Source organism: Patiria miniata, unplaced genomic scaffold (genome assembly GCF_015706575.1).
Source record: "Patiria miniata isolate m_02_andy unplaced genomic scaffold, ASM1570657v1 HiC_scaffold_7, whole genome shotgun sequence".
Taxonomy (NCBI): domain Eukaryota; kingdom Metazoa; phylum Echinodermata; class Asteroidea; order Valvatida; family Asterinidae; genus Patiria; species Patiria miniata.
Window position 1 is genome coordinate 4,822,433 of NW_024037074.1, and position 22,775 is coordinate 4,845,207.

The 22,775-nt window shown below is 42.5% G+C and overlaps 2 protein-coding genes across 3 annotated transcripts in view; one reads left to right on the forward strand and one right to left on the reverse strand.

Annotated features, from left to right (window-relative positions):
• Positions 1-17,718, reverse strand: part of LOC119718889 (serine/threonine-protein kinase mTOR-like) — a 63,837-nt gene extending 46,119 nt beyond the window's left edge. The window contains exons 1-9 of the mRNA XM_038188315.1: positions 17,586-17,718; positions 16,384-16,607; positions 15,045-15,277; positions 13,438-13,539; positions 12,730-12,828; positions 10,734-10,868; positions 9,164-9,226; positions 6,675-6,734; positions 740-931 (exon numbers count right to left, since the gene is read on the reverse strand). Of these exons, the coding sequence (XP_038044243.1) occupies positions 740-931; positions 6,675-6,734; positions 9,164-9,226; positions 10,734-10,868; positions 12,730-12,828; positions 13,438-13,539; positions 15,045-15,277; positions 16,384-16,594 (1,095 nt within the window). The 5' untranslated portion in view covers positions 16,595-16,607; positions 17,586-17,718. The remainder of the gene's footprint in view (positions 1-739; positions 932-6,674; positions 6,735-9,163; positions 9,227-10,733; positions 10,869-12,729; positions 12,829-13,437; positions 13,540-15,044; positions 15,278-16,383; positions 16,608-17,585) is intronic.
• Positions 17,719-19,558: 1,840 nt separating this feature from the next.
• On the forward strand, positions 19,559-22,732 carry LOC119744855 (ubiA prenyltransferase domain-containing protein 1-like). Of its 2 annotated transcripts, none has more exons than XM_038221030.1 (2): positions 19,559-19,828; positions 20,119-22,732. In XM_038221030.1, exon 2 carries the CDS (start codon positions 20,128-20,130, stop codon positions 21,148-21,150), a length of 1,023 nt encoding a protein of 340 aa, XP_038076958.1. In that variant the 5' UTR covers positions 19,559-19,828; positions 20,119-20,127; the 3' UTR covers positions 21,151-22,732. The 2 variants fall into 2 exon arrangements, with proteins under 2 accessions (XP_038076958.1, XP_038076959.1); XM_038221031.1 differs by having other exon boundaries at positions 19,564-19,691.
• The last annotated feature ends 43 nt before the right edge of the window (positions 22,733-22,775 follow it).

Here is a 22,775-nt window from a genome sequence, read left to right on the forward strand (position 1 = left end):
CAGAACAGGTCACATATGACATCAACCCTAAAAGAAAAGAGAACAATCGCAAACTTAAAGGGAATGTACATCATTGGATTTTGCTGTAAATTTTCAGAAATGATTTATTTGAGAGGTTAGTATAATAGATCAAATATTGTTACACTGACATTTTTGAAGTTTTGTGTTCGAAAAGGTTGGAAACACCAAGAAAACAAAAATGTTCAAGTAGTCTGGTTCCCTGACTCCACAAAAGATAAAATAGATCAATTTATAGATGATGGAAAATTGTAAGGCAAGGGAACCAGTCTAGCTGGCCTGCACCCGTTCATGAACATGTAACCAATAGCAAACAAAATTTGGACTGAAAAAATGGTAAATTTGGAGCAGTAGTTGAAAAATAGTTAGGTTTTTCCAACGGTGGTCGGCCGACCACCGTTGGAAATGTTTACAAAAATACCATATTCTTGAAAATGACTTCACACCAGGTGCCATAATTTTACAAGACGCTTGAGACTGTCATTTACCAACATCCTAGTAAGGTATTTCGTAAAAACTTGGTAGTTTTATTTTTCGATGTTTGCAAATGTTGTATATTCCCTTTAAGTAACCATACCAACATCACTGCAATATAGACTTCAGCAACTCTCCCATGTTTTAAAGTTTCTGTCGAATTTGAATTCCACGATCTCAGATTCGGCAACAGATTTTAGAGAAAGACAACAGCTTGCATTACCAACGTCAAGTCCAACTTTCGTACCTCGTCAAACTTAGATTCCATGAGCTCACGGCAGAAGCGGCTCTCCACGAACCGGGGCTTGGGCTGCAGGCTGGGGGAGACCAGGGAGGACAGGGCGCCGGTGACCGAGGAGCGCTGTGAGTGCTGCAGGCCCTGGCCGACGCCCGAGGACAGGATGCTGAGGCGAGACTTGAGGCTGGTACTGTGGAACTCCTTCAAGTAGAGAGACAAGTCAAAATGTAAACATAGCATACATATTTAAGGGGTCGTCTCAAAAACAATCCTGGAAAAAGTTGCAGGCGAAATTGACCCCAATAGACTCATTCGGCAAACAAACTCAGAAGCTGTTTTTTAGTTGGAGCCGCGTGCATGCCGCATGCATTCTTAAAGATGAGACGTGCGTGGGTTTTGTTAATAAAAATAATAATAATAGTGGGTATTTATAAAGCGCACAGGACTGGTGCTCAAGGCGCTACATCATTATTACCCCTGCTCATTGGGTCCATGAAACATTCCATATACCATCTCAGCTCCCTGGGGAGTATACAGCTCCATGCTGCCCGTTAGGCGCAAGGAAGCTAGTTCAACCGCAATAACCATCTCTGCCCTCACAGGTACCCATTTACCTAGAAGCAATGGGTGACAAAGTGCCTTGCCCGAGGGCACACGCAACATGACCCCAGGCTGGACTCAAACCCACAACCTGCCTGTTAACCCGATTGGTCTAAGGAGCCCGCAGTGCGTGCCTACTACATGAGCGGGCGCCTGGTGCCACCTCGAAAATGGCTTCTAATTTTGCTCGACCAGCGATATGGACTCCATGTGCATGTACAAAACAGAAGATAGAGTTTTGTGACCACTTTCGAGAGCCTACTGGACGGGACTCATTTGATTCTGAATTCGCGTGAGTGCCAGGCACCGTTCGGCAATACATTTATCAAGTGTCCCTCCCTGCCCAGTGGTCTCCCCCAACTCTCCCATTGTAACCGTTGAGGGGGTTCTTGTGCACGGAGCCCATATATGGGCACTCTGTTGCATGAATAGGCTTGCTTCGTCAAGCAGTTGCTGATGAAGATTCCCCATGAGATTGCCCGCCCAGAGTGACACAGAGTTTCTGAGAGAAAAAAATGCTCCCTATCAGGGTCATTTTCTCCACAACTTTTTTTTCCCCAGGATTATTATCGAGATGACTGTACATTCTTCATTTGAAAAGAGCCGATATGTCAGTTCAAAATGGCACCCAGCTACCAAAGATGAGCTGATGGAATGGGCTTGAATGTCAGAATGTATTCTGTCCATTTTGTCTAATTAGTACAAATTATTCTGCACTTAAAGAGTAAAATGATTATTCTTTACAGTACAGGTTAGTTAAAAAATTAGTCAAACCAATTATGCATTTCGTCAGGAAATAACAGCTCTTGGCTAAAGAAGTTAAACGTTTTCACAAAGTTATTGCAAACAACCCCTGCCCCTGCCCCTGCCCCTCCCTATCAACACCCACCCACCCTCCATCCCCGCCCCCGCCCCACCCCCCCCCCCAAAAAAAAACCCCCAAAAATCACAATTTGTTCTTAATGGTTTCTTTACATAAAAGCAGCACTCCTAAAAATGTTTCTGCATTTTCCAAAAATTGGGTTATCAAAATGAGTTACTTTCCAAAGAAGAATTTTAGCTATCTACTTGCAGAATGATATAAACACTGCAAAAAAAAGTCCACACACATTGGAGGGGCCATAATTTTGAATATGATAGTCTTATGATGACGTCATTTATCTAGACCGTTGGGGAATATTGCCGTTGGCTACCAAAGCCTGTTAATCGTCCAAGATTGACAACGGTTTATGAAAAATGATGCCTTTTGAAAAGTTGCAAAATTAAAGATTACGCAAGGAGAAATCGCTAAGCACAAACAAACACGCCTTTAAATCGATTGCACAGTGCCCGAACAAAGCGTGGTTAACTCAATTTCGCATGCTCCCCTGCATACAAGCACTGTGCGATCGATTTTCCCTGCCGTACGTTTTGGGCAGTGTTACATTGTCACGCAGCAATTCCCATTCGCGTATACTCTTTATAATTTGCAACTTTCCAAACTGCATCATTGTTCATAAACTGTTGTCCATCTTGGACGATTTACAGTCTTTGGTAGCAAATGGGGTATCAAAATGTAGCTAACAACATTCCCCAAAGGTCCATATAAATGACGCCATCATAAGACGATCAAATTCAAAATTATGGCCCCTCCAGTGAGTGTGGACTTTCTTTTTGGTTTTTTTGCGGTGTTTATTATACGCAGTTTGTGACATTTTAAAGAACTGACCCATCAACCATGAATTTTTAGCCTTGAAAAAAAAAGGTCTAAGGCCTTGGGTTGATGAAACGAAGCGAGATTCCAAATATAGCAAAAGTGATTAACAGTTCAACACAACTAAATGGGAAATCAATTAATACAAATACTAGACAGAAAGGATTGACTTGAGGCATGTGTGGGCAGAGAAAGATGTGTACTGCCACATAAACACTGTGTGGCCACGCCCACAATCAACCTCTAGCCAATCTGTTTTGACTTCAACATGTCAAAATAAACTTTATTCGTTGAAACGATGGAATTGAATTGTATGAGAATCCAAGTCCTGTGAGAATTGCAAGAACAGGAAAAAACAAAGTAGCGTGAAAGCCGGTGAAAAGCCAACAGCAACCTGAAAGCAGCATTGATGTTAGAAAAAGCAAGTTATGTCAATTTTAAAAACTGATGAGAAAGAATGGTAAAATTGAAACAGCAGCAGAGCAAATAACAAACAGCGATTTACCTCATTTGTAAAAAAGGCATTAAAATGGATATAATGTCAAAATGAATACATGACTAAGGGAATAAATGTGTGCTCCGGAGGTTTTTATCACTCTGTTTAATACCACTTAGAGTCTGGGTGCTGATAATTACCCGAGCCGGAGGCGAGGGTAATTATCAGCACCCAGACTCTAAGTGGTATTAAACAGAGTGATAAATACCGACGGAGTACATATTTATTCCCATTCATAAATACCTTTTCGGTAAAAAAAAATCATATAATTCGTTCAAAACATCCCGATTTTGTTCAACAAATTCACTTTATGCTTTTTGAAACATCCCTCCTGCAAAATAATGGAGTGTTCAGCTGGCGAGTAAGATGAAAACAACCCTTTTATGGAGATTGACGCGCGCGTATCATGTTCTACGCGATGTCGCGCAGAACGCACCTGGCGCGTTGCGTTTTGAATTTAGAACTATAAAATTCTAACTCCCTGGTAGTGTTGCGCATGCCTACGTGAGGATTGTGAACGTTCAACCAATGAAACGATAAGAGGCACTGGATTTTTAGGAGTCCACATTTTATTGTGACACTGGAAAAGTGTTTAAGACCAGCTAGCCATGTCTTTATCATCCGTTTAATACCGGCCACGTGACGGGCTCTCGACCAATAGGAATGGCTAAACTGTCTGAGGTATTTATGAATAAGAAATCAACATGTGCACACTTCAGTGCAGGCACACAATTCCTCATAACGGCTTGTGAATAGGTAGGGGTTACAAAAGTTCACTGTAAAATATTCAAAAGACGATATATATGTCCACATCATTACACATTACAAAAGAGAGTGTGCTTAATTTCATATGGGTGAAAATCTCGGGATAATAATAATAGTGCTCATACAGCGCTTTCCATCGTATCAACAATTTCAAAGCGCTTTACAATTATTCCCCCGTTCATCAGGCCATGGGACCACGCGGCAGCCGATATCGGCGCTCAATCGGTCCTCCACCCTCACAGGTACCCATTTATACTCCTGGGTGGAGAGAGGCAATTGTAGTTGAGTGTCTTGCCCAAAAGCACAAACACCGTGTTCTTGGCAGGATTCGAACCCACGCACCATCGTGCGTGAGTCAAACACCGTAACCACTGGACCATGGCGTTCTACAAATTTCGCATAAGCCAGCTTCATGGGTTTCTAACAGCAAACACCACACACTGTTGACTAAAGTGAGCAATACTGAACTCTACATTTAACTTAAAGACGGTGCTGTAACGACAATCTTCAAGTGTAAGACACGGGCACTGGTTTGCGTGTGTATTCACCTGTTAACCAGTTCGCGCCGGGATTATTTTGACATTGTTGATTGTTTTTCACGAACCTCGATGCCAGACAGGTTCAGGCCGTCATCTGCGGGTAGCACACCCTGATATTTCCCGCCTCGCTTGCTGCGAGCGGGTCGCTGACAGATATTTCCGGCCTCGCTCGTTGCGTGTTTATCCGTCATCCGTTCCGAATTCCGCAAAACCTTTGCATGTATACATGTCATTCGGCGCGAACTGGTTAATATGCAGCTAAGGAATAGAAAGTGCCTCTCAGATATATTGTGCATTTTTACAAATAACCCTAGCTAACCCCTTCGCTGATTTACTAGGAAGCTTCCTCACTCTTGCAAAATCCAACACCATACGGTAAACTCTACACCCAAACTGTTAGATTCTGACTATGGTGGTATGCCTGACCCCATGTAAAGCATAATCAGTTTACTAGTGCAGTACTCACTCCAACAGATTCCAACAAAACATGCAGTTGTATTTTTGCAGGGGCTATGGGTAGTTAAAGGAGACACTTTGATACAAGGCCAACATCACAATACAGCACTGAAAATAAAGGCAGTATAACTTGGGGTAAAACTGTGCCTTTAAAAAACATTTTTGCAGGTATGCTTCAAACCCTGTACATGTACATGCATGTCACACATACGTTATCGAGGTGCTCTTCTTTTTTATGTGCATAAAGCATGCATTCAGTGCTGACACTTTTGGTTATGAAGTGTATTTGAATAAAGTTTTTTTTATTTTTGCCTAAGTTTTTAAATAAGTACCAAGTGGTACAGCCCACGGGGGCCGGGGGATGTGCGAAGACGGCTATATGGCACCGTCCTTGCACCCGGGCCATACACCGCGCTGGTACCTGGCAAGTACAGAAAACGAAAAGGCGTAATCCATTATGCAGGAAAATGCAAATTGGACGCATGCGATCAGTATTTGCAAAACCAGTCTTCGAATGCAAAGCTGTAATACTGGAGTTGTATGAATACAATATATGGCCGAGTAAAGTGTCCACCAACCAAACCGCCCAACAACCAACAAACATAATCAGCTCAAGCCCACGGCGTGTTTCACATCGCCGTGGGAAAAATATCAAAATCAAAACATCAAGTTTAAAAACCGCTGGTTCTTTTCAGAATCATTCTCTTAGCTTGAGAAATTATTCCAACACGGTGTTTCCGCAAACCTTTCATTCAAAATTAAGGATGGCCAACTACGGATTCCTTTGGAACTAAATGTTCTTCCATTGGAAGTCATCTACCTGTCCTGAAAACCGTTTACCTGACAACTTGTGATTCATTCACAGCGATACTAAAAGAAACAAGAAATTCAATGGAACCCCCCCCCCAAAAAAAAACTAAATAAGAAGAAATGACTGAGTAAAAGGTTTTTAAAAAAAATAATTCTTAAAGTAACGCTTAACAAAAACTGTTAAGTATAAATAAAGGAGGTTGTTGTGGGACAAAGCATCTCCAATCCCCCAAAGTGGATATCTGATTGAATAAAGTGAACTTTATTTCATATTACTGCTTACAATGAACTGAATAAAAGCAAGATTTGTGGACAGCAGGAGCAAGTGATCAGCGAAACATGAAAAAAAAGCTTTGACTAGTTTTGGGGGTTTTTTTGTAAGTTGGTAACCAAACCCAGCAATGTTTGGAGAACAAAACAAATGAAAAGCTTTGAAAAACTCAATTAAAAAAAAAACCAATGAGAGAAAAACAGCAGGGAGAGAAATGGTAAATTGATGATTCTATCTGCTAGTGCAAAATGTGGTGAGTATAATCGTAAGACACTCCAAACAGCTCTTGATTTGCCTGCATATGTGGCTACTACCTTAGGCAATCGCAGGAAACGATTGCGATTACGCCGGTACCAATGCTCCGGAGTAGGTGGCTGTAAAACCAGAGCAAAACAAGGTATGAAACCAGGGAGGCAAAGCAAAACAAAAAACAAAACGTTCTGCTACACCTAAAGGAACCGGGCTGAACAGTATTTGTCGGAGGGGTTATATCTGTTTCCCACAGATCTGAATTGTGATCAGTAGTCCGAAAGCTGGTTCACTGTCTTAGAACTTAAAGGTAGAGTATATCATTTAAAATTATTGTTGAAAAGCTTACTTGGTTTAAAGATAGTAATGGTACTAAACTGCCTGTGAAATTATTCCTTCTGGCATGCTGTCATTTTGAAGACAACTATAAATGAAGGCCATTTCCAAAGATGCGTCTTAAGAGGCATTTTTGGAAATTTCCGTCAGTACATGTACCAGTAGTTCGCTTTAATTCGGCGAAGCCGTGAATGGCTGCACACAAGCTTCGGCAAGCGAGGTTGGTATTATTCGTTAGTTCAGCGTGTGACATCGTGTAGCTGCAATCGGCTGAATGAGAACGTGCCCCGGACGCTGATTTCCGGCGCAATTCAAAACATGGCTCGGTTAGAATATTATCTTCTCGGAATGTACAGCATTCACAGAGCTAAAACTTCATCAGGTTAGTTGTTAAGCACCCTTCTTTAGATTTTCAGCACTGTTGTTGCTTCAAACGAAAAATGAATGCACAAGTGACAAATGATATACTCTACCTTTATCCAAGGGTGTTGTAAACTTGAGTCAAAAGTGCTGCTTTTGACTGTAAGTTTTGATTGTGAATCCTCTGAGGGAAATCTGTGCATTCATTAAAGTCATGCATATTGTTTGATTGTTTTCAGTTTGGTGGACTTCTTTTTCAGGCACTGTACAGACTTGCATTATAAATACGCCAATTTAAAGACTGACATGACTGGGAAGCCAAATTTTGTAACAAATTATACATATGACACATGAACATCCTTCTTAACAGTAAATGGTGGTAATGAATTAGTACGTAAGAGGCTTCTGTGCGAGCAGCTCTTGTGTAAAATTAATTAGCAAAATTCCAAGGGAGCAGAAAGTAGGAAAAGTAGAAAAATTGAAGAACATTGAGGACATTCTTTTATGCACTTTCATGCAAATTTTGATTCACTTTTGCAAAACAGGCACACTGGCATGTCACATGCTTTTTATACATTGAGCATACAACATTCACGAGCAGCATGCTACATTTGCAGAGTTGTGTTACTGTATTTGTGTTTTGATCCAAAATTGGTTGTGATGCGAACTTGTTGCCAGCTAATCGGCCAGCCAGCCTGCCTACCAGTCGGCCAACCATTCGGCCAGCCAGCCAGCAAGCCAGCCAGCCAGTCTGACAACCAGCCAACCTGCCGGCCGGGGAGTCAGCCAGCAAGCCAGCCAGCCAGCAAACCAGTCAACCGGGGAGCCAGCCAGCCAGCAAACCAGTCAACCTGCCAGCCAGCCAGCCAGCAAACCAGCTAACCTGCCGGGGAGCCAGACAGCTAGCCAGCATAGAAGCCAGCCAGCCAGCCAGCCAGCCTGCCAGCCAGCCTACCAGCCAGCCTACCACAAGGCCAGTCTGCCAGCCAGCCTGCCAGCAAGCAAGCCAACCTACCAGCCAGCCTGCCAGCCAACCAGCCAACCTGCCAGCCAGCCAAAAAGCCAGCAAGCAGGGGAGCCAGCCAGCAGGGGAGCCAGCCAGCCAGCCAGCCAGCCAGCCAGCCTGCCTACCAGCCAGCCTACCACAAGGCCAGTCTGCCAGCCAGCCTGCCAGCCAGCAAGCCAACCTACCAGCCAGCCTGCCAGCCAACCAGCCTGCCAGCCAACCAGCCAACCTGCCAGCCAGCCTATAGCAGCCAACCAACAAGCCAGCCAGCAAGCCAACCTAACAGACCAGCCAGCCTGCCAGCCAACCAGCCAACCAGCCAACCTGCCGGCCAGCCTATAGCAGCCAACCAACAAGCCAGCCAGCAAGCCAACCTACCAGACCAGCCAGCCTGCCAGCCAACCAGCCAACCAACCAACCAGCCTATAGCAGCCAACCAACAAGCCAGCCAGCAAGCCAACCTAACAGACCAGCCAGCCTGCCAGCCAACCAGCCAACCTGCCAGCCAGCCAGACAGCCAGCCAACAGGGGAGCCAGCCAGCCAGCCAGCCTAACAGCTAGCCTACCACAAGGCCAGTCTGCCAGCCAGCCTGCCAACCTACCAGCCAGCTTGCCAGCCAGCAAGCCAACCTAACAGCCAGCCTACCAGCCAGGCAGCCAACCAACCAGCCAACAAGACAATCGATCAGGCACTTAACTATTAAATCCCCCAAAATCAGTCCTCCCTTTTGCACAGAAAATTAAAAGTTTTTTTAATATTTTTGTTAAGTACAAGCCAAGAAAGACACAGTTGTTCAATTCATGGACCCCTTCTAGAAACTTAACAAATTCTTTGCATCCAACTGAATATACCTTAAAGCTGTGTTCATGTTGAGATTGTTCCTGAGAAACATCCTCCATTTCTCGACGAAGACGCTGCAAGTTTAAATACATGTATACGTGACAAATAAACAGGCTTGAAATTCCCTGTGCTGATGTAAAAAAAAATTTAAAAAGAAGACAAATTTGTTAAATTCCGAGTCAAATAAAAGCTCCATATTTGCACTTTTTGGATACACCATTTAGCAGAATACTAAGGCACTAATGAAAACTTTCAAATCTTAGCTTGCATTCTATGCCAATTTGAAAAATTTTACACAAAAATGACACAAACGGAGATGGGAGATAGGGTCAACGTTTTGATTCACTTCATGCCCACTATCATTCCCACAGCACTGCATGCACAAAACTAAGCAATTACAAACAAGAACACCCGCCAAAAAAGCACACACATGATTTACATGTAGCGGCCATCAATATAGTTTTCACCATGTTTCTAGATTTTGTCATTTGACTGGCATACAACAATACGCACTTGGCACTCATGCTCACAGCAAAGTACTTGTACTTGGACTCATGGAAATATTCTTTTACTGGAAAGTTTCTTACAGCGGAGCACACAGGAAAAGGACTAATTTTTCACTGTTTTGGTAGCTTTTTCATTTGTCTCATGTCTGGTTTGACAGCAAAACACACTCCAGGACATGTGTACCCACTGACGTGCTTGTACTCACGGAAAGTACTCGTACTCATACTCAAGAAAAGTACTCGTACTCATACTCATGAAAAGTACTCGTACTCATACTCATGAAAAGTACTCGTACTCATACTCATGAAAAGAACTCATACTCGTACACGTGGCAAAGTACTTATACTCGTGGCAAAGTGCTTGTACTCGTACTCGTGGCAAAATACTCGTACTCAAGGCAAAATACTCGTACTCAAGGCAAAATCTTGTACTCATACTCATTGTAAAGTACTCATACTTACACTCGGAGCAATAAATGTGCTCATACTCATGGAAAGTACTCATACTTATACTCATGAAAAGTACTCGTACTCATACTCATTGAAAAATACTCATACTGGTGGCAAAGTACTTGTACTCGTGGCAAAGTCTCGTACTCATACTCGTGGCACAGTACTCGTACTGGTGGCAAAATCGCGTAAGCATACTCATGGCCAAGCACTCACACTCGTAGCAATACTCGTGCTCATACTAATGGGAAGTACTCGTACTCATACTAATGGCAAAGTACTCAGACTCAAACTCATGGCAAAGTACTTATACTCACACTCGTGGCAAAGTACTCATACTCATATTCATGGACAGTACTCATACCCATGGCAAAGTACTCGGACTCATACTCATGGCAAAGTACTCATACTCATGGAAATATAGTGGAGTACTACAACATTGTTGACAACTGTTGTTTGCAATTTTGCCAGGTCTCTCACCCAAATACCCGAGACAGTTTTATAGGTCTAAGGTTTCGTCCCTAAAACCTGATTATCCTTGCTGCAATGCTTTCCCTGTGTGTAAAAGTAAATGAAACTTCTTTTATTTTTTATTTTGGGGGTGGGGGGGGGGGCGACCACTCACCTCTCCCTCCATGCTGCTGTTCCGGATGAGTTCATTGATGATGAGCAGCGAACCGTGGACACGGTCGTCGCGATTCAGGCCCTTCTCTTTGGACGTCACCTCCTCAAAACCTTTCTCTGCTTCTAAGTAGGTTTGCTAAATAATTAAATGATGACAACATCAATTATACCTTTAAGCTTCCAAAACGTCATAGAAATTTTGAGTGGTCTGGGAACATTAATTTTTAATTTTTTTTTAGATCAACAGGTCCACTTCAAAAGCTGAGGGAGATTTTTCCAATCTCGGAGCATTTATCAGTATTTCTGTCCATTTCCTGCTGGAGGGCAATTCCAGGGTTTCGTCCTGTCCGTGACAGAGTTTTAAGAGTTCAGTGAAAAAAAAACCTGAAAGTGTGTTTTTTCAAATAATAACACATTCATCATCTAGTAATGGTCAAGGAGATTACAGACTAGGAGTTTTGGATCTTTTCTCTATATCATTGCACATCCTTCAAAAATGGTGGTGGGTAGCCGTATTAGTCAGATAATTGGTTGAAGTTGTTTTCTTCATTGCATCTGATGAAGTAGTTGTTGCTACGAAAGCTTATGCACAAACTTTTCTTTAGTTAGTCATTAAAGTGCTACATTCGTTTTTAATCCTTCAAAAATATTAACCCTCCTATGCAAACATACATACTGTGCCAAGTAGTCCTTTCAGTCAAAATTTAACAAGTGACTGTTTTCAACAGTTAAGAATCCCCAGCTTACAAAAAGCAGGATTGACTGGCTGGGACTGTTTAAGTAACTTGATACAGCTATGCTTTGACTCTGGGTGAGTGATAAAACAGCTGTGACCACAACCTGCCTGCTTTGTCTGTTGATCCAGTTTGACTAGACACAGCGCTTGCTTGACATATGATCTGACTGCTGGTGACTAGCCTTTGTTAAAAGTATAGCTGGGGAAGTGGAAGTAGATTTTGACTGTCTGTGACTGTTTAAATAGCAGGAGGGTTAATGGCCATACGATTTTTTCACAAACTTTCACGGTTCATTTAGTGTGTCCCTCCTTGAGGAATAAGCCATTTGCGAGTAACCTATACCCTTCGGGATTTACATTTGAAAAACATCTGGTACACTGACTTGCTCAGAATGCTTGGCACATTTTAACTTTGAATTCTCCAGACCAAAGACACTGTCGGTAATCACATGATTCGGGGCAAGCTCTTGCGTAGTTACGTACTTAAGAGACGCTCAGCACCAATACATTGCTCACAATGGGTGAGAATGGCACAAAGACACCAGACCATGCCAGAGCTGGGGGTTGCTAGCATAAGGCTTGCCCTGAATCACGTGATATAGTAACAGTCTCTTTGGTCAGGAGAATGCAAAGGTAAAACGCGCAAAGCATTGGATTAAGTCAGCGTTCCAGATTTTATTCAAATTTAACGGTATAGTCCATCATTTGTAATTTGTGCATTTTGTTTGTTTGAAGCAACAAAAGTGCTCAAAATCTAAAGAAGGGTGCTGAACAACTAACCTGATGAAGTTTCAGCTCAGCTTCAGCTGTACATTGTGTATTTCGAGAAAAACAATATTTTAGGATCTCGATTTCAAATCAAAATTGCTGAATCGTGTTTTGAATTGAGCCTGAATTCAGTGTCCGAGACACTTTTTCACTGAGCCGATTGCATCTACGCGATGTTGCGCACCGATCTGACGATCTGATAGCAACTGCGCACGCGTGTGCGTTGTGTCAACGCTTGCGCGCGCTTCGCCGAATAAAAAAAAAAACTACTTACGGAAATCTCCAACGGTGCTTCTTAAGACGCACCGTTGGCAAGGCCTTCTTTCGTTGATATCTTCAAAATGACAGCTTGCCAGAAAGAATAATTTCACAATAATTACGCTAGTTACTTTTGGGATAGCTGCAAATGATGGACTCTGGCTTTAACTCGCAAATGGCTTATTGAAATACAATCTTTTCAAGATGTGAGATAATATAGTTAAATTCTTCTGACCTTGTACCACTGTGGCTTCTGCATTTCTTTAGTCTCGCGTTGTGAGGTCAGTTCCAGGCAAGCCCTTAGAGCGGCTACGGCTGCCTCCCGTATGGCTTGCTGGATAGGGTCAAGGTAACAAAGGTTGAACAAGAAAAGATGAAGAAACTAGAAGTTGTACAAAGCAAACAATATGGATTCCATGCACAAACAGTAGGCGGCATTTTTTTAACTACTTCTTGGTTCTTGGTTGGTTCATCTCCTAAATACTCCGCGTGGGAGTTTATACAGGAGGCCAGAAACACCGGGGCAAACCCCTTCTCTTAGTGATAAGTGTTACTGGGTTCTTTTACGTGCATTTATGCAACACACGGGACCTACGGCTTAACGTCCCATCCGAAGGACGAAGCAATAATGATTAAGTGCCTTGCTTAAGAGCACAAGTGTCCACCTGGGCTCGGACCCACGCCACTGTTGCCTCTGAAACACCAGAACATGAGTCCGGTACTCTTAACCGCTAGGCCATGACATTCCATACTGTTATGAGCCCCAGTGGAAAGGGACACACCATGTGTGCGTACTGGTTCGCGTAAGTGTTGTGTGAATAATATTTTGTCTAAATCTGCACAAACCCGTAACGTCTGGGCTGAGCTTCAGGTGCCATAGGCAATTTCTTTATTTCAACATTGTTACTTTGTAACAAAATTTGATATGATGGCTTGCATGTACCTTTGGATCCCTGATCGCATTAAAGATGTGGTCAAAGAAGCTTTGCACTTGCTGGAAGAAAAATGTCGGGGTGTTCTCAGCAAGCTCACGCAAGACAAGCACCTGTGGGGTAGGAAAACACACAAAAAATAGAACAACCTTAACTCTAACCTTCCCAAATCCTCTTGACAAAATGAAGGATTTTGCAGGATTGAGGCTACATGGCAAAAAAATGTGTGGCTGATTTTGGAGGATGCAGTGTCATGGTCTTGAGCTGGACCTTGTGTTATTTATGCTCAGCCATGCATCAAGTGAGGCCTAGATTATACTTGAAATCTTCCGTACTGTTCAAGGATGTCACTCGCTATGCCTTAACGTATTCATAAGATGAAATCCTCCTTAACATGTTGACAGTGATTGCTGGAGTATTTTGCAGGATTGAGGCAGTGGTCGCCCCTCCGAGAACCACATTAAAAAATAACGGAGCATTTTGCAGGATTGAGGCTCCATGCAGTTTTACACTGAGGCGGTCGGAGGATTTTGCAAGATTGAGGTTGCATCAGCAAAATGCCTAGGGGGTTAGATGGGCAAAAATCTTAATGGCATAAAATTGCTTGTACTCTGACATTCTTACAAAATAAGGCTGTAACCGTAATGTTAAAAAAAAAGACAAACAATGGAAAGAACGTTAACATGTGGGACATGAAGTGGCAGCAATTGATACAATTTCTTGTTTCCAGGATTTGCCAGATGATGTTCAGAGTCAGATTTCAGAGTAAAACACTGAAAAACACAATTGAAAAAATACAACAACCCAATAGCTCTTGGCAGCACTATTAACAGTAGTTTAACTCTAACGTACCTGAATCCATCAAAATCCACACACCAGTTTCGGGGGATTTTGGTGGATTCAGGATACCTCCATATTGCACAAACTGGGGGATTTCGATGGATTCAGGATTAAAAAGCGTAGCGGAACTGCAGGATTTTGATGGATTCAGGATACCTCTATATTGAGCTGTTGGGGGACTTTGGCGGATTCAGGATCTCAACAGATTTACTCCCGCCTAACTGGTGGATTCTGATGGAGTCACAGTCCACCAACAGTTTTTCGCATGGCGAAATTGATGGATTTTGGTGGATTCAGGATACTTTCGAGTAAAAGAGCCCAAGGGGTTAGGGTTACTAATGTATGCTATTGTCCATTTAAAAACAGAGTCTGAAATTGGATGAAAGGTTTTTTAAAAAAATGCATTTTTTTTAATACTGATAACGTCTTTCTCTCAGATTACAAAGTCTGATTTCAGACTGATGTCTGCAATTGCCAGTAGGTGTGGTCCTGAAACCGAGGCCTGAAAGCTGTTGAAAGGTACATTTTCGAGACAACTTGATATAAGAAATTCAGACCATAACCAATCAAACTCCAACAGTAGGTTAGTGTTTAAATCTGTTGGGATAGGTACAGTACCCCTAAACTGATGGTCTTTTACACTGGGGTTGGCATACCTCCAGAAGTCCAACAGTGTGTGTGTACAATTTCCCATGTGGGTGTTGGAATTTGCCTGAATGGGTATGGTTCCTAGTAAACTAGGCTGGGGAGTTAGGGTCAAATAAGCATGTAGACTCACGGCAGCGTGTCTGCGCCCCTCGTTCCTGTCTCCCCCTAGCCACTCCAGCGCCCTGCGGACCTCAAACTCCACGTACTCCGGCGTGAAGGTCCCGCCGGCCATGGCCAGCCGGCCGATGGCTTTAGCGGCCATCTCCATGACCGCCACGTCGCTGGACGGCAGCAAGGTGCGCAGGTAGTTGGCAAAGCGGGTGATGCGGTGGGCGTTGTCGCTGTCAATGCTGATCAGGCTCACTGGAGACATGAAAAGCAACCGGGGGTCGGGGGATAAATACGTATGTTCAAGCCTGTTACATCTAAATTTTGCTGAAAAAAATCTTATTAAAAGGTAAAAGTAAAGTGGACGAGCCTGTGTTAACAGGAACGGAGTGCCCATCTCTCTTTCATTAGCGATTGGGTCAGACTCATATGCTGGTGTTGGGGGATCGCCACACTTCCTCCACAGCGAGTCGTTTACCTTCCCAGCATTGAATAATGCCCGTACCCATTTATCACCTGGGTTGAGAGGAGTAATTGAGGTAAAGCGCCTTGCTCAAGGGCGCAACACTCATGGCCAGAGTGGGGTTCGAACCCACAACCTCATGATCATGAATCCTGTGCTCCACCGCTAGACCACACATACCCACAATTATTAAATGGATATCTATCTTCCTGCTGAGGATTTCTGTCACGAAACTTTCTATTCTAGGAGCCCCCTAAAATAGGTACAGGTAGTTACTGTTGTATTTTTCATTTCTGTACTACTCAGAGATTGATACATTTAACATACTGTTGAAAATATAATGACCTTGAAACATATCTTATCTTTTACTATAATCATGGTCCATATTAAATGGCTGTTTGAAAAGCTTGTAGTTTATACCACTGCATCATCTGGCATTCAATTTTGACCATTCTCGTTGGAGGTGCCATGCCTCAGAATGCATGGCTAAAACCATCTTCAAAAGTGTCTTCAACTCTAGTTTCCAAGCACATGCTATAAAATATCCTGAGCTTTCCAAAATTAAACTACAGTGTAGCTCTTTGCAGTAAACTTAGGATGTACATGTTCCATCAATTTCTACTTGCAGTCCAGAACCTGCAGATTTAAAACCTCGTTTTATTTTTGGCAAATTAAGTGCTGTAGGATGTCTGACAAATATGATGATAAAACAACTCAAACTTATGTTGCTTTTTTTTTTTTTCTAACCGATTCGCTCTTGAAATTCTCCACAACCTCTTGCGCACTTTGAAGGTTTCTAAGAGGGTTAGGGTCATACACGAATAAAATCCTGAGAGATGTATGATTTTGTGTCCCCCCCCCCCCCCCCCCCCCCCCCCCCCCCCCCCCCCCGCTTTACCGATTGCCATGATGCCACCCTTCTTCTCGTTCACGTCCTGACTGGACACCAGCTCAAAGATGTGATGATTCAGCTCGTCCATGAACGAGGTCCTCTCGTCCTGCGACACCTCCCGTAGCTCGGTGGTGACATAGTGCTGCAGGGCCTTGGCCGTCCTGGTCCTCCTCTCCTCACTGCGGCTTTTCAGGCCGCTGACAAACTGGTCAATCATCTTTCCGCGAATACTGCAGTAGGTGTTAGAAAGCATCAGAAATGAGCTCAGATTTTGAATTTGACCCAAGTGAATGAATTTAGACATCAACACTTCTGGGTCACTAGGTCAAGTTTAATCAGGAAGTTCTGTTAAACTGAGGAAAATACCAATACTAATAATAATATTTCTATCGCACATTAGTAAAATCGATTAAATGTGCCTTACAGTAAGACTTTGAGTTATTTTTAATCCAGTTAAAATACATTAAAACCTTCAACAATCAATTCAAAATCTTCAAAATACAGTACATGTAATAGTAACAGTTTCATACCTGGACATACACTCTGTGCACAATATAAGACTTGTCTGAAGAAAAAAAACTCCAAGTGTTTTCTCAGTAAATTCTTCAATATTTTCCCTGCTAAATTTGACTTTTTAGGACATGTTATCACTTTCTGATGGGTGATAGGTCAATGCAGGGGAAAATTAGTGATGTCCAAATGTACTATGGAATTCTTCCCAAAATACAACTTCTCCAAATTTCAATTAAAACCCATTCCATTTATTTAGATTCTAAAAGTTCTTCACAATCTGACAATAAGATGCTAGGCCTACTAATCATTTCATTAAAAATCCAAAAAAGAAAAGAATGTATCCTGATCACACATTGGTGGTTGTAAACATTTGGAGGGGCGGGGGGCAGGGAGATCAGGAGATATTTTGGTCGCAAGTATAAATAGCCAAATCTGAAAAATGAGATATGGCCTTGACTCAACAGTAGGTATGTTAACTAACTTACTACTGTTCTTTCCAAATATCATGTGGGCTAAGACTATGATAATAAACGTTTTAAACCTGCAACCAAAGCAAAACTTGTTTGTGTTTATTGTTTCATGCAGTTTAACCTTTGACCCCGCCCACTCGCAGTCCGTCTCAGCAGAAGCGATAACTTTAAAGATAAAGTAGTAATTTGCAGAATTTAACAGACAAAAAATAACATTTTTCTTACAAAGGGTAGCTGAACTACTGCTTCTGATACATTGCTTCACGGAACTAACGATTAAAATGCAAGGAAACTTTAGAAAACAAATGACAAAAACGGCGGAACCTCTCTGACCGTGGAAGTCGCCATCTTTAATAAAACCTCGTTCAAACACTATAATTAAGGTTTAATGTTTCGACATGAAAATAAGCATTCAAGAAAAGGGTTCCAAAAGAAAATATTGCAAATAAGAAATCTACATATAATCTAGACTATATCGTGAGTAAAGATTCATTTACTGAATTTTGACGATCAGTGAGTTATACAAAATGTATTACGCAATCAGCAGAGCGAGTTTACCTCGCCGATTTGAGATTCCTGCCCATCTAAAGTTGGGCGCAATCGCTTTTGGGATTTTGGCTTAAAGAGGTATTACGTCCTGAAAATGCTGAAATCCGAGTCGCCGAGATTTTTATGTTGTGTTTTTTTTTTATTCCTCCATTATTTTGAGAGTCAAAATGTTGGACCACGAAATTCGTTCTGGCAAGAATAACACGAACACGACTTTTTAAAGAACGGCTGTTGGTATGGAGGTTTTAACATCATTTCGTTTAAAATGCGTTTTAATTGTAGCCCAATTGGGCGCCGCATTTCAGGGCGTAATTAATACCCCTTTCAACAATTTTCAACGTCTCTGTGAAATTTGTCGAGTTCATGCTACATGTAGATAAATTGTAATTTTGTGCTTGCCCTTTAATTAAATACTGCTCAGTTTTTCACTCGAGACGGGCCGGGAAGTTTATCATCTGATGTGATCTCTGTTTTTCTACTCGATGTGATATATAAATTGTGTTCCAAGGCACCACACGTACGTGTATGAAGAGAAAACAAGGCTATATTTCCCAAAAGCTGTCTTGTAAAACGACTGAATACAAAGAATTTGTGCATTGAATCATGATTCTCGAGTGAATTCTCCATAATATTACCGAATTAGACCCTTGTTGACTAAAAACGTGAAGCAAAACTTTGCAAAATCATCTTTAAGCATATCTATATGGCCTTAAAAATGGTAAGAACCCCCCCCCCCCCTCCCCGCCAGGCGACTTGAATCAAGGTTACAAGATTGTAGGTCGCCCTACAATCCTGTAACATTTTACTTTTCTCTTTATACTCTTTCTACACGTGTAGCTCTTTCTACACGTGAACATGTATATAAATTATAATTTATGAATTGCAAGGTTTGACCGAGCACCGTCGTTGCCTATGCTGGCTCCGTCTTCACTCGTGCCCCCCGCCCTGCAAACAGGGCGCTGGGATACTCTGATGAATTCACGCTCTGATTGGTTGGATTTTGCGTGACCAGTGACCTGCGCGTCATCAAGGTCATGACTCTGCAAGGTTTGAAACGGCCGTAAGGACTGATTCATTACTCTTTTATTCCAGTTTAGAGATTTTTTTTTCTCGTTGAAAAGCGTGATAAAGTACGAAATTCTGTAAAACATACATTTGGGAAAACATATCTGTGTTGTAAATTTACAATTCCCGTCACTCGCTCAGGCTCCGTTTCGAATCATGAACGGTCGGATTGCACTATGCGACGCTCAAAATTTTGTCCACATGGTCCGCAATGAAACAGAAATCACATCCGGTATGGAATGTGCGCAATTCTATGGGAAGTTTTCGGATAGCATTTGCGCACATTGTCTAACTGCGGTCTTGAACAGTTGCAGCCAGTGCTTTATACATAGGTCACAGGCCACTTCCTTCACAAGATTCTGTGAAGCTCATCAGAGCATTATCCCAGCGTCCTGTTTGCAGGGCGGGGGGGGGGGGGGGGGGGGGCGAGCAAAGGCTCCGTCGGGATCTTTGTAATTGTAATTTGTATTAGCAGCAATTTTCTATTTCTTTTCCGACTCTAGCCTGGAAACCAGTCTAGCCGGTGTCCTCAAAACGCCTGCCCAACTTCAAATGGGCAATATCTGAAAATGGGACGGGCGTAGCAAACAGCACAAGCGCTAGTCCCGCACATTACGTGTGAAATTATTATTAGACCGCCCAGCCGGTATATATAAATTGTCATAACGTGTTTAGATTACATCAGGTTGCAGATGGTGTGGTCATCATCAGTGAGATGTAAATTGGATTTTCTTTACACTTATCCTATGCTTGTAGTTTTCCGTTTGGGTAAATTTTAAGCTGCCACCGTGGTGCAAATCAGCAGTAAAACTTTGGCCGTTTTCTAGAAATTATCATCAGATTTCTGAGATCAGGTAATGAGGACCATCGGTACACGTGCATGATCATGACTTTTTTAATTTGTCAATTTGTACTTCCACGTGTCGTGTTGGAGTTATGAACTTTGAAGTGTATTGTTATTAAAAGTGTGTTTTCCTGTTTGTAGATCCTGGAAATATTGTATTGTAATTTGTACATGTATTTCATCTGTACAGTAACTCAACTGTCTTTAGCCAGTAGCTTGACTGCCTTGAGTAACTCCAACTCTAATGCCTATCACATTAGATGAAACTTGATATAACTTGATTGCTCAATTTTGTTTCAGATCTTCGAAATGGAGAATCACAAGAGCATAAGCAACGGCTCTGCAATGAGCATAACAACAGTTCCGGAGCCGGAGGACCGAACAGTTGTCAAGCACAGTCTAAGGACCCAAGTCCGATCCTACCTGATTGCGCTGCGTCCATGGTCGTTCGGCGCCTCGATCAACCCTGTCATCTTGGGCACTGCGCTGGCCCTCAAATCCCACTCTGAGCTCAGCCTGAGCCCGGCAAACCTTGTGGTGTTCCTGGCAGCTTTGGTAGCCACGTTGTCGGTGCACGGCGCCGGGAACCTGGTCAACACGTACTACGATTACTTGAAAGGAATCGACAGCAAAAAGAGCGACGATAGGACTTTGGTGGACGGCATTCTCTCTCCCGACAACGTCGCAACCTTCGGCCAGGTGTTGTACATAATCGGCTGCCTGGCCTTAGCGGTCTTGTATTTCTTCTCACCGGCCAGACTAGAGCACATTGCGCTGTTGTACTTCGGTGGTTTATCCAGCTCTTTCCTGTACACTGGCGGGATCGGGCTGAAGTACCTAGCCCTGGGCGATTTGGTCATCATGTTCACCTTCGGACCGCTGACCGTCATGTTCGCATACACCTCCCAGAGCGGGACCCTGCAGCTCTTCCCTTTACTGTACGCCATCCCCCTGGCCATGAACACGGAGGCCATTTTGCACAGTAACAACACCAGGGACATGGTATCGGACCGGAAGGCCGGTATCGTCACCATAGCCATGTGCCTGGGCAAAACGGGTTCCTACATTCTATACACCTTACTCATGTTCGTGCCCTATATCGTGTTCGCCATCCTGGGGGTGAACTTCTCCCTGGCGTATCTCCTGCCCTTTCTCACCCTGCCCATGGCCTTCAGCCTGGAGAAGGATTTCCGGAGAGGGGAGATGGGCAAACTCCCCCAGCGGACTGCCAAGTTGAACTTGATCTTTGGCGTGTTGTACATCATTGCTTGCTTGCTGGTTCCACGGCAGGCAATGCCAGGGATTGTAACAAGCCCGCTCATTTCAAAGTAAAAGAAGACTGCATAAGGAGTGTCTCAAAACTTGAAACAATGGGAATGTCCCACAGTAAAGAGTTATCCCTTTTTGTATAAATTTGAAAACCAGGGTTCCAGAGTCAACACATTAGTCGTGTCCATCACAAGTCTGGTCAAAAGTAAATCAGAAGTCCTGTCACAATACCAGCCACAGTAAGGCCAAATTTCATAGCGCTACTTAACAGTCAGCAGAAAAGTTGTGCTTATAGCAGAAAATCATGCTGCTGCTTAAACACTATTTCATGGCATGGTTTTGCTAACATTTCTATTGTAAGGTCACTGATTTTAGCAACTTGTTACTCTGAGGTTAATCATGCTTTTGCCTTGCTTACTGCTTACAGTCTTTAAGAAATAGATGGAGGCTTGGTAAGCACAAAAATGGGCTGTTAAGCGGCGCTGTGAAATTGGGCCCAGTAGATGATACTGTCGTGTCCGTGCAACAAGGTCGTATCTTCTATAAATGAGCCGTACGTGAAACACGAGTTTCAGAATATCAAAAGGTTGTATCTCGCTTAAAATACCCCGGATGTACACGCAAAGTCAGTGGACGTCGAGATACGACCTTGTTGCACGGAGCGTATTCGCGCGAGATACGACTTTGTTGCAGAATGGAGTTACGACCTTGTTGCACTGATGCAACGATACATGTACTTTCCATGTTCTAATGGAATTTCTGAGTTTTGAGGTGCATCTTTATTCCTATCATTATTTATTATAATGTAGTTCTTTTACTGCTTTTGTTATATATATTTATGTAGTGACTCAACTCAGTTTGTGTTGAACTGATTTTAAGTTATGAAACGGCATTAAGTGCTGCATAGCAGCATTTTGAAAGGACTGTGTGCTTTATGTGTTATTTTTTTTCTTCAGTCGAACTGACCGACTTTTCTTCTTTTTTGGGGTGATATTTAACAAATACCTTTATGACTCTTTCAGGAGTATTAAAGCATTGGATGGGTTATTGTCAAAAGTTCATTTAGGTTTTGAATCAGATTTGATGTTTTAAAAGTACAGTAACTTATGAGATATTTTACAAAATAACCTCAGTTTTGACTTCTAATGTTCATCAGAGTGTCCTAACTTTTGAATGTTTTTTTGATTGATTTTATTATTTCATTATTTTTAATTTGGGAAAAGTGCAAAGAAATGTGTACATGTATGTATACACGAACTTGTAATAATATTCTTAATATTAATAACTAAACTTGACAAAGGTGCTTTAGAAAATGGTTCAAAATGGTTTAATTTTTGCAATAGCAAAATGCAGGGGTATATCCCACTCAAAAATAAATAAATACATGTGAATTTAAATTTTACTTGGGCCACTCTCACCTGTGATGTCACCAACTTCAATGCCTATTCAATGCTTAACCCAGATCCAGTATGTCCAGGTGAGAGTGGCCCAAGTAAAATGTGCACCCTTTCACTTAATTGATTGTATTTCTGGAACGAGGGACCCAAATGGCCCAGATTTGCATTAGGGCTGAAATAGGACCTATATGTACAATAACTTGAATCAATTGTCAAACAAATTATCGACTATAAGGCCAAAAAAAAAATAAGTCGGTCTTTGGTCAGCGCGCGCGTCGATCTTTTTTTTTT

What these genes read in the sequence shown, in the direction of transcription:
- LOC119744855 (XM_038221030.1), top strand. Translation starts at nt 20,128, where the DNA reads ATGGAGAATCACAAGAGCATAAGCAACGGCTCTGCAATGAGCATAACA.